This window comes from Carex rostrata, chromosome 11, assembly GCF_964058835.1.
Source record: "Carex rostrata chromosome 11, lpCarRost1.2, whole genome shotgun sequence".
NCBI classification, from domain to species: Eukaryota; Viridiplantae; Streptophyta; class Magnoliopsida; order Poales; family Cyperaceae; genus Carex; species Carex rostrata.
Genome location: NC_135928.1, coordinates 8,138,153 through 8,151,000, shown reverse-complemented (window position 1 = coordinate 8,151,000; position 12,848 = coordinate 8,138,153). Strand labels below are relative to the sequence as shown.

Below are 12,848 nucleotides of genomic sequence, written 5' to 3'. Positions count from 1 at the left end.
TGGCCGAGGTTAAAATATTAAAAGCCACAGAAAATTAATAACTGATAAATGATATCTATTGATATTTTGGTTGCTGAAAAACTTAATTTGTTGAATAATTAATAACAACAATAAAAGTGCCATTTTCACTTGAAGTAAAATGATGTCTTTTCTATTATATGAACTTTTCAGCTAAAAGTTTTAGGACCAATTTAATTCTTTTTTTTAATTTTTAATTCGATTAACAACATTTAATTGGAAATAATTTATATTAAGTTGTGTTCCGATCAGATTCCAAGGAAGCACAATGTCTGAATCTAAACCAGTGTTGTAAATAACAGTATGCGGTCGTTGGATAGATATGGTCACCGTCAAGCAATTAATCGAGAATAATCGGTCATATTTGAAAACAATCAGTTGATTATTTAAAAAATTCTGTAATAATATGATCACCGTTAATGATTTATCAATCGATTAATCGACCTAAACAAATATTTTTTACAACGCCGACATGAACTAGGGCAAATATTTTAATACGGTTCAGATGAAAGAGAAGTAGCTTCGGGCACATTCCTGTATTTTGTGGATGAATATAAATATATTTAACTTGGAAAATTCAATGAAAAATCATTATTTTCTTGGTCGTAGGTGACATACTTATTCAGCATTTTGACTGGATAATTGTCTAAGTGTGAATGACCAAACTCGTGCATAGTAGTACCTTTCAAGTGAAAATGATGTGAAAATATTCCCACCAAAGTAAAATAATAAAAGAATATTGGAACTCTTTTATTTTCTAATAATACATCTGGAGTGAGATTAGCATGCGTTAGGTTCATAAAAAAAAATTAGTAAACTCTAAAATCTATCAGATTGATTTCAGATGACAAACTTAAATTATTAAAACTGATTTACTTCATGAGTACGTGATGTATATACATGTAAAATTTTAAAATTTTCGAATTTAATTAATGTAAAATCAAATGATCAACAAATGATAAAAATAAATATCTTAAAATAACTTATAAACATTTAGTTTTAACTTCTTGATTTTGTACTAAATGAATTCGAAAATTTTAAAATGACGAAATATTTAGTGCATTCATTTTTTGAACATTTTTGTCAAAATTAGAAGAAAATTAATTTTAGTGCATTCATTTTTTGAACATTTTTGACCGCTTGACTTTATACTAAATTAATTCGAATGTTTAAAATTTTCACATGTAGACGCATCACTCGTAAGGTAGATGGATTTCAAGAGCTCGGATTCGTCATTTGAAACCGATTTGATGGGTTTTGGAGTTAAGCTCACCAAATACTTTGGTGAGCTTAAGAACACTCTAGTTCTACTCTCTCTCTCTATATGTATATATATGGGTAATTATAATTTTCCTCACCTATCCATCCCCCATTTTATCCTCCAACTAACTATTTTTCTATTTTAACTATAACTATCATTTTTAACAACTTTTATTTCTTTCCTCTTTCTCCATTTCTCTTCCACCTCCATTTTTCTTTTTCACATCCACCTCTCCCACCTCCGCCTCCCATCTCTCTCTCCCACCTCCGCCTCTCTCACCTCCGCCTCCCACACCTCACCTCACCTCTGCCTCTGCCTCCGTTTTTCTATCGATAAGTTCTCTACATCTCCCACCTCCCACCCTCTCCCATCTCGAAATGGTAAATATAATAAGCTTCATCCTTCTTACACTTCCGCCTCGATTTTTCCGTCTATGACTACTGCTCCCACTCCAGCGAACGTTCTGCCAGAGATCATCCGTCACTCCATCCCAATTAAGCACGCATCTGCCGGGAATGAATACTTCAACATGTATGAATGAATACTAGAGCATGCCTCTACTGGGTTAGATTTATCACTATTGACCGTATCAAAATAATTTTGTATATGTGGATGCAATTAATATCTTTCATGTCTATGTTTCATTTCCTCATGAAGTAACGAGTTCTGCAAAGAACAAAGCTTTATTAATGGTGAATTAGACCACTGCGTACTAAGTAAATGACATAAAAACAATTTTTTTTTAAAATAGAGGTATATGAATGAATACTTGATGTTTTAGATATCAATACTTCAACGTGTATGAATGAATACTTGATATCTTAGGTATGAATACTTGCGTGACAAGATATTTATAATTGTGCAATGGACAACTCTAAAATATGTCATCATGGATCTCATTTGAAAGATAAAATTGTGTAGAAAACGTTTATGGTTTTAGATTTGTAAAATTTCTCATAGATCGTCAGAAATATTGGTTAGATTGAACAGAAAAAAAACCCACCTCTAAAAACATATAAAAGATGGATGAGTGATGTGTCCAGTTTTTATATTTGTACTTGCACGACGATGATGAATACTTGTGCAACGGACAACTCGAAAGTATGTCATCATGGATCTCATTTGAAAGATAAAATTATGTAGAAAACATTCGTAGTTTTAGATTTGTAAAATTCCTCATCGATCGTCAAAAATATTGATTAGATTGAACGGAGAAAAAAAACCCACCTCTAAAAACATGTCCAGCTTTTTTTTAAAAAATACTTGATATATTATGATAAATACTTAATGTGTTATAGATGAATACTTGCGCGCCAGTTGTAAAATCTTTCAAATATTAGGTGGTTCTCAAATAGTAAGTGGTCCCCCTAGATAGTTGGTAGTTATTGAAGTAGTTAATGACTTGGGGATGAAATGAGAGATTGTTACAGAGGGATAGCTAGATGCTCCCTATATATATATCGAATAATTTTAAAAAAATTACATCAAAATTAATATTAATTTTAGAAGATGAGGGTTCAAATACCTTCATTTTTAAAATACTAATAATTTTTAATTTTAAAACTCAAATATTAAAATAAAACCATTAGATGTGATCTATATTTCTTTTTTTCTCTATGTACACATAAAAAAATTATTCTCTTTCGGTTTTGTTTTTATATGAATAAATAAGTTGAAAAATCAACGTCCAAAATTTATCTATATCAATGTAATTTTATAAGCTCTTGATACCAACAAAACAAAGTCAAAATGTTGTAATATTTTATATATGTGTAGAAAATAATAATATAGATCAAATCTAACGATTTTATTTTGATATTTGAGTTTTAAATTTTAAGTTACTAACATTTAAAAAATGAAAGCATGATGGAGTGACGAAAATTAGAGGATTTGAACCCTATCAACACTTGAGCAAAGCTAGTTTGTTGTGCTCACCAAGAGGGCTTAATGAGCATAACTCCAGAATCTATCGGATTGGCTTCAAAAAGACTAATCTAAATCGTTGAAATCGATTTACTTCATGAGTGATGCGTGTACTTGTAAAATTTTAAAATTTTTGAATTTATTTAGTACAAAATCAAGCGGTGAAAAATGATGAAAAATGAGTGCACTAAAATAACTTAAATAGCTTTATTTTTTTGACCGCTTGACTTTATACTAAAATAAATTCGAATTCTTTTAAAATTTTTGCATGTGTACATGAAATTCTCTTATTGAACATAGCTCACACTAACTTTATTCTCAACACTTATATGCTTATAATAATTATTAAAGTTTGTTCATCAAAAAATAATTAGCAACGTTTGATGAGGTTTACAATTTTGTGAATTTTGGAAATTTATGATTGGTACCATTGAACTATTTGGATTCAGTTCCGCGAGGTTAAAAATTTGCAATTTGAGATTATTTTGAGCATAATTCGGAAATAATTTGAAATTATCTGAACTGGAGATTTCAATTTTATAAAGGAGAAGAATTTTTTTTTTGCAAATAATTTAATCAAAATTCGATCTACACATTCACTTCACCATCACAAAAAAAAATATCGGTGAATAATTGATGAATCTGGAGACTATTAGTTGGTAGGCGAGTCTTGCTTTGTAATCATTACTTCTCATGTGAAAAGTAATGATTCTAAATATGTCAAATTAATGATTACCAATTACTCAAACGTGTCTAAATCTAACACTGCCAGCATCCTTTACGAAGATGCCAATCTTGATAGAATTCGTATCCTCTGCGTTAACTCCAAAGGAATCTTTGAGTTAATGAATATTCACCATTTAATTTTCTTTAAAATTCGTGTTCACTGAATTCTCACTAATATTAAAGGACTCTCTATATTATAAGCAGGAGTCTAATTGACTCCGTTTAAAATCAGATGATTGAGATTAATTAATTTAAAAGATTTATTTTTGAGTTAATGCAGAAAACATGCATTCAATCTTGATAATAGAAAAATAAATCCATATTTATTTATTTTAAACCAACTCGTTCTTAAAGAAAATAATTACAATTTTAGAAAAATCAGGCTCGACTGTTCTTCACTTAGTCAGAGAAATAATTATTCACCGAAAAGAAAGAAATGAGATCTGCTACTATTTAAAATTGCTGCTATCCGTGCTCTTTTCTCTCTTCTATCCTCTTTTTTACGAGAGAGAGAGACAAAAATAGACTCCTATTCTCTCTAGAATAACAGCGGGTTTGGATCCGAAAAGGAAAAACAATATTTCCACTTGCACGAGAAAACGATAGTCAGAAACTTCCATATTTACATCCTTATCATTGTTGAGTGTGACAAATCGTTGCAATTACACTTGCGTATTTACACCCGCTATTATATGGATCAGTATCCTCCCAGGTACCTGAGTCAACACAATTGAAACGGACAGCTCAAATTTATTCTCAGCCGGTTGAGATTTGGGATGACAGAGGGGGCAAGATTATTTATGCTTTGAGATGCGTGTGAATCCATTTTTGGACTGTCCGATTCAATTCTACACAGTCAGGTAACCTGAGGGGATACGAATTCCTATATATATAGATTCACACAACCAGATTCGAAATATCATCTTTCAGATTCTCTCCCGTGTCTCCTCTTCCAATGGGGATCAGCGAGGATACAAAACCAAATCCCCAATCTGATGCATACGAAGGCGAGGAGATGGTGGAGACGACTGGATTGAGACAGCGCAACAGACCCAATAGTTCTAATGGCGAAAGTGATGACCAAGACCTCACTGTGGAGCAAGCGTTCGAGTCAAAACCCATACCCGGATGGAGAGAGCAGCTCACCTTTCGCGCCTTCTTTGTGGCCTTCTTCCTCTCTGTGCTGTTTAATGTCATCGTGATGAAGCTTAATCTCACCACCGGTATCATACCTTCACTGAACGTCTCGGCTGGTTTGCTTGGGTTTTTTTTCGTACGGATGTGGACCGTGGCTTTGGAGAAGTGGGGGATGCTGAAGCACCCCTTCACAAGGCAGGAGAACACGGTGATTCAGACTGCCGTGGTTGCGGCGTATGGGTTGGGGTACAGCGGTAAGCTCACCTACCTATTATCTCTTTTGTATAATTTTTGTTTTTGTTTTATATTTGCTACTGAGCTATACTTCACAAGTGGTGTACATTGTCTGACATGGCATGGACTGAATGGAGAAAGGGACCGATGAGTCCGTTACTTAGGAATTCCAGACTATTCTATTCGTATCACCTAAAAGTAACTCAAATTTTGAGTTTAGATCCAGACCGTTACATCTGCTTAGGCACGAATATTGAAAGGTCTAGATTTAAACTCAAAATTTGAGTTGACTCAGGAGATGTGAATTCCTGTCGGCTTCACATTCTCTGCATATAGTGTTGGAGGCAGAAATTTATTGAATGGGAATTTTTTTTTTAATAAAAATAGTGAGTGCGAGAGAAATAATATAAAATAAAAATATTATGTGTGAGTTTTTTATTCTTTTGATTAAAAAAAATGAGTGAGTCTTATGGTACTATGCATATTACGAGTTATCGTGCTACGGCTCTATATTCGAGTTTTCAAATCCCAACGGTCGATCCGAACCGTTCATCTTGTTCTCCATATTAATATGTATTTGGAGACCAAATTTTACATTTTTTGAAATTTTTTTACTATTTTTTTAGATTTATTGAAAATCACTGTTTTTGGATGGTCCAGAATTTTCAGATCAAGTGATTTTCTAAATATCTAAAAAAATAGTAAATTTTTTTCAAAAAATGTAAAATTTGGTCTCCAAACACATATTAATATGGAGAACAAGATGAACGGTTCGGATCGACCGTTAGGATTTGAAAACTCGAATATAGAGCCGTAGCACGGTAACAACCCGTGATATGCATAGTACCATAGACTCACTCAAATTTTTTTTCCAAAATGCTATAAATCCTCTAAATTAAACACAAATTATTCATTTTTAAAAAATTAAGATCAATAGTATAAAATTTCACAAAAAAATGAGAGGATCAATTTCTTGTACATATAGTATTTTATTATAAATTATAGAATAAAAATCTACTTCATTACTAGCTTTTGAAAAAAATAAGAGTCAATTAATGCCTATTTTATACTAATACCTCTGGCTCTGCTTGCATCCATAAGGCCATATACTCTTGAATTAATTCAGATCTTGCTTTAGATTCTCGACCGTTCAGTCAAAATTTGAGTCAATCTGATCATTTGTAATGCACAAACTCCTTTAATGCTAGTGTCAATATGAATCAGACTATCAGGATAAGTTCTGCAGTAACTCAAAAATTGAGTTAGTGAAGACTATAAATTTTGCATCTACTTCCATAGCTTAATAATCTCCTATTTTTAGGCCCTACTACTATGGATCATCCAATCTGCTTTAGTACGAATATTGAAGGGACTTTGAGCTAGATTGGTCCGAATTCTAATCAAACTGTCTAGATCTAAATTCAAAATTTGAGTTGAAGGCATTTGTGCATTCCACCTAGAATTGGCAAAAAAACTCGTAAGTCGTGGATTGCGCATGATTTGCCTCTGACTCAATTGCTAACAGTACGCTCGATAGTGAATAGGCTGTTAGCGAGTCAGTTCGCTAATAGCTCGGTCTGGAATTAACAAGCAGAGCTAGGCCTAGCTCAGACCAAGCTAGCTCGGCCCATTAACGAGCTAGAGCACACTTCTTTGAGAATTAATTTCTCATGTAGGTTTTAGGATTTTAGTCAAAAACAACGTACTTCATCTCATCTCTCCAATCTCGTTATGATGTTCTAGCTTTTGTTGCTCTAAAGCTCTCCTAATTCCTAATTTTTGTATTTCACACTCGTTTCTCCATTTTATTTGCTCACTTACCGAGGTATGTTGATTGCAATTTACAAGTATGAATATATGGAGTATAATCATATTAAAAATTTCCAATTGTACCAATTCATTAGTAACAACACGACAAAGGAACTTAAATTGTACACTTTTGACTAAGAGCTCATTGGTAACAAGAATTCTATTTTGGTTGAGAAAACATTAGATGTGCTTGCTTAGCTCGTGAGCTAGCTCGGGCAGATTCAAGCTGAGGTTTTAGCTTGGTTATCCCAAGTACAACTAGCTCCGTAGTAGCCCAGTCTAGAATTAACAAGCTGAGCTAAAATCTAGCTTGGTTATGAAAATGAACAGAATAAAATTGAGTTTGAACTTTTGCAGTTAAACTCGTGCTTTTTATAATTATGTCCCTTCTTCATTTCTCTATGAACCAATTTTCTATTTCCTTGGAGAGGTGGAACAGAGGAATTAGTATTTTGGAGTTGGCTCCGGTGCTACGAGTAGCATATTAGCATTTTCCTAGTATTTTTATGAGATTCAATTGGCTCATTTATCAATACTCTTTCACTCTTTCATTTTTTCACCTTGAACCGAACATGACCAGAATAGTGTGAAATAGAAGTATTTTCCAAATTCCATTTTTTCTCAGCATATTGCCGAATAGGCCCTTACTTTTTATGTTGTTCACATTATGAATGAGGTTTTTGATGTTCATATTGTTATATCTGGAGTATTACAATTGGGTCTGTTCTTTTGGATAAAACCCGACAATCAAGAGCATGGTTTTTGTGTAGCACTTATGGTGTAACAGTTGTATAATGCTTCTCAGAAAGGTTCATTGAAAAATTTAATCTGTTGAGCAGGTGGCTTTGGAAGCTATATGTTTGGTATGAGCAGTCGGATAGCAAAACAAGCAACTGAAGCAAATGATCCAAGGGATATCAAGGACCCAAAACTAAGCTGGATGATCGGATTCATGTTTTTAGTCAGTTTCATTGGTCTTTTTGCACTGGTGCCCTTGAGAAAGGTAAAACTTCTCTATCCATAATTCAACTCACTATATGTTAATTCAAATTATGTGGAGTCAAAGGAAAGCTGTTACTAATTACATGAACAAACTTTGTTTTGTTTTCAGATCATGATAATTGATTATAAGTTGATCTATCCAAGTGGGACAGCTACTGCTTATCTTATCAATAGTTTTCACACTCCAGAGGGTGCTAAGTTGGCGATGTAAGAGAGAATCATTCTCAGAATCACAAAACACATACTGCATTGTAGATGTTGTATTGTAGCTTAAATGTTATCTAATTTCATATTAAACTGTATTATTTTAGGAAGCAGGTAAAGCTCCTAGGCAAGTTCTTTGTAGGCACCTTCTTGTGGGGGTTCTTTCAATGGTTCTACACTGGCGGAGACAGTTGTGGATTTGCAAATTTCCCTACATTAGGCCTAAAGGCTTATGATAATAGGTAAAATACATATTCGAGCTTTGTAAAAGAGAAAAAAAATGACATTCTTTGTAACATGTTATTACACTCCTTCCTTGTATCTTTTGTAGGTTTTACTTCGACTTCTCTCCGACCTATGTTGGAGTTGGGATGATTTGCCCCCACATTGTGAACATTTCTGTGCTTTTGGGTGGTATTCTTTCTTGGGGGTTGATGTGGCCTTTGATTAATAACAAAAAGGGCGAATGGTACTCTGCTTCTCTCTCTGACACCAATCTTCAAGGCTTGCAAGGTTATAGGGTACGTATTCGAACATAAACTTTATGAGATACAAATAATGACAAATATTTATAGAAGGAAAAAAAATGGAAATTTACACTGTACCCATAATTATTTATACAAAAACTTGTGAGAACCTGAAGTCTTTTTTGTTCTGTCAGTTGAATCTCCTTGAGCAATATTTTGGCTATCAAGTATTGATCAGTCAATTAATTAACTACTTTTGCTATTAGCACAGTTTGTGAAAAAACTTCTGTTAAAATTTAACATGAAATATCTCTGTATTAATAATTTTTTCATCATGTAGGTGTTTATAGCCATTGCCCTGATTCTAGGAGATGGCCTGTACAACTTTGTGAAGGTCATGTCCCGCACACTTTTTGCTATTTACAAAGATTGGAAAAGCAAGTCTAAACTTCCCATCACAGATTGCGACAACAATGTTGTTTCTTCTGAGACAGTCTCATTCGATGACAAGAGGAGGACCGAGCTCTTTTTGAAGGACCAGATCCCTAAGAAGTTTGCATTAGGAGGCTATGTTTGTGTGGCGATAATTTCCATTGTGACACTGCCACATATCTTCAAGCCTCTGAAATGGTACTTCTATACTCAATATCCAAATTATTTCTGATGATGAGAAAAGAAATGCAATCTGCATAAAATAATATACAAAAAACTTAAAGATCTAACAATAATTTAAGATAATATACTCAATATTCAAATTATTTTCGGATGATGACAAAATAATGCAATTTTCATAAAAAGAATATATAATAATTTAAGGAACTAATAATCATAAATTGTATAAAATGAAAAAAAGGGTCTCAATATAAAATCAGTACCAAACCAGAACCGTTCCAGTTTCAAACATATGATTGTGCATTCCACACTAGTGATCCTGTGGTATTTTGGTGAATAAAATAAAAGATTTCAAGAGAACAAAATAAAATAAGTACCAAAATATGAATTGCTCTCAATTCCAACATAGTACGTACCTGTAGACTCTCCCACGCTCCAATCCTTTTAGATTTTTAGTGAAGAAATTACATAATAAGAAAATTGCTGGCAGCACAGTGCAATTACAAGACGATCAAAACAAGCCAACAGAATAACATATTCTCTTAATTTCTATTTTGTTAAACAGGTACTATATCCTGGTAGCCTATTTATTTGCACCAATCCTTGCCTTCTGTAATGCATATGGTGCTGGCCTGACTGATTGGTCTCTTGCCTCCACTTATGGTAAGCTTGCCATCTTCACGATTGGTGCATGGGCTGGTAAAGGAGATGGTGGTGTACTTGCCGCCTTGGCAGCTTGTGGTGTCATGATGAGCATTGTCTCCACTGCTTCTGATTTAATGCAAGATTTCAAGACTGGTTACATGACCCTTGCCTCCCCTAGATCCATGTTTGTTAGTCAAATTATTGGCACAGGTAAAAATATATTCGCAAAGTAGCAACATTACTTAATTGGTCAAGCTCAAGTCCAATAACCTGGTCAAAATGTTCTCTAATCTAGACCTCTTCAATTGATTTTTGTTATACTTGTTGGGTCAAGAACAGTACCAGAATAATGGACTTTTTGTGGAGTCCTTGCAAATGTATAATACAACTAGCATTATAACATTCAAACTGAAAAATAATGAACAAACAGAAGGATTGACAGTCTCATATCACATGTTAATCACCCAATGTTTCCATTACAGTTATGGGATGTGTCATCGCACCATGTGTCTTTTGGCTCTTTTACAAGGCATTCAACGATATTGGTGTCAGCGGCAGTGAATACCCTTCACCTAATGCAATTGTTTTCCGTAACATGGCTATTATTGGTGTGGATGGTTTTGGGTCCCTCCCTCACAACTGCCTTAAACTCTGCTACGGATTCTTCTTCGCTGCTGTCTTAATCAATCTGATTAGAGACTTGGTCCCGATGAAGGTCTCGCAATTTATCCCCATCCCTATGGCCATGGCCATACCATTCTATATTGGCCCATACTTTGCAATTGACATGTTTGTCGGCAGCTTGATTTTGTTTATCTGGGAGAAGATTAATAAGTTGCAGGCAGGTCAATTTGGGCCTGCTGTGGCGTCAGGTATGATTTGCGGGGATGGTTTATGGACTCTTCCTCAGTCAATTCTGTCTCTAGCAAAGGTTAATCCACCGATTTGCATGAAGTTTTTGTCTCGCAAGATGAATGTAAAGGTCGATGACTTCATCTCTTCTTTGTGAGTCAAATTGGAAAATGGTTGATGTTCTGCTGTTGGGTTACTTCATTGTTGTGTAGTTATGGTTTCTTAAGTTTAATGCATGTTCTTGGTTTTCATTCTCAAAGAGAAGTTTGGTGAGTTAATAATACTTTTAGTATTGGGTTAGTTTGATGTTAAAGTGTTGACGTTGGAAATTATTGTAAATAAATTTCAATATGAAACATAATTAAACCTTCTCATATAAAGCAAAGTTAAAGGAATACAAAAAGGAAGACAAGATAGTACAACAAGGGTACTTAATTAGAATGAATTTTGTCTCTTACATATTTCCTTTACTCAATTTCTTTATTTAAGTAGTAGGCACTTACCTGTTAATAATTTCATTAAAAGGGATCGAATAAACGAGGGTACTGGTAATTATTTACATAAACTTTCACTGCTATAGGCAGTTTTCTAGTTGACTATCCCTATTTATTTGTGTGTCATTTGTGCTGGGCTGGAGCATCCTTTGAAAATGACCCAATTTCTGTCTTTCATGGATTCCAACTCGTGGATACAAAGAGATTTTCCCAAGATTTCCTGGCCTAATGTATCACCAGGTTTGTCAATAGATGGGGAAAGAGACAAAAGAGGTCCTTTTATCTTCAGGCCGAATTCAGATCCCCTAAAGTAACCCAAAGTTTGCGTTTGGATCCGACTTTCTGATCAAAATCCACATGAATACTCAAGGTATACCCCATAAATTCCAACTCAAACCGGATTGAGAAAGGTAAAACTTATAAATAATTATTTATAGTTTATTCATATAAAAAAATATAAGTGTTTCATGGTTTACAATTTTGTGAAGTAATATGAAATGCATACATGTGGCATGAAATGCATACATGAGGTTTACAAATCCTCTTACTGAGCACAACACACTAGTTTTGCTCTCAACACACTTCTATGCTTATAATAATTATTTATACTTTGAGGAGGGATTCACTTACAACATTTGAAAGTTACAACATCTTACAATAATTCGATATTGCAATTTTCAAAGTCCAAACAGTTCAACATGATATCTATATTAAAATGTGTTTGGAGATCAAATTTTACATTTTTTTTGATTTTTTTACTATTTATTAAGTATTTTACAAAACTATTGTTTTTCAGTGGTCAATAATTGTCTAAAAACTGCAGTTTTATAAAAACTTAATAAATAGTAAAAAAATTCAAAAAAAAATATAAAATTTGATCTTCAAGCATATTTTAATATAGAGATCATGTTTAACTGTTTAGATTAACTATTTAGGTATTAAAAATTACAAAACCAAATTGTTGTAAGATGTTATAATTTTCAAATATTGTAAGTGGATCCCTCTTATAGTTTATTCATATAAAAAAATTATAAATGTTTGATTATGTTTACAATTTTATGAATTAATATGAAATGCATACATGTGGCAATTTCTGATTGGTAGGCGAGTCTTGTCCCGATGAAAAAAAACCTTTTCCATCTAGATTTTCAGTTGTCCTGTAATCTCTAATTATTTGATAAAAAAAAATTCATGTGAAATGTAATGATTCTAATATGTCAAATTAATGATTACCAATTATCCAAACGTGTCTAAATCTAACACTGCCAGCATCCTTTACGAAGATGCCAATCTTTATAATGGAAAAATGAAACCATATTTATTTATTAATTTTAAACCAACTCATTCTTAAAGAAATTAATTACGATTTTAGAGAAATCAGTCTCCGCTGTTCACTTGTACAGAGAAATAATTATTGCACGTAGGGGTGTCAGTCGGTACGATACAGGGAGGGTGGAATCATTT

At 33.3% G+C, this 12,848-nt stretch overlaps 1 protein-coding gene across 1 annotated transcript; it reads left to right on the top strand.

Moving 5' to 3' along the window:
- Positions 1-4,833: 4,833 nt before the first annotated feature.
- LOC144562454 (putative metal-nicotianamine transporter YSL12) lies at positions 4,834-11,275 on the top strand. Its single transcript, XM_078311682.1, has 8 exons — positions 4,834-5,319; positions 7,948-8,111; positions 8,220-8,317; positions 8,422-8,556; positions 8,646-8,835; positions 9,122-9,411; positions 9,959-10,248; positions 10,521-11,275. Exons 1-8 carry the CDS (start codon positions 4,884-4,886, stop codon positions 11,045-11,047), a joined length of 2,130 nt encoding a protein of 709 aa, XP_078167808.1. The 5' UTR covers positions 4,834-4,883; the 3' UTR covers positions 11,048-11,275.
- The last annotated feature ends 1,573 nt before the right edge of the window (positions 11,276-12,848 follow it).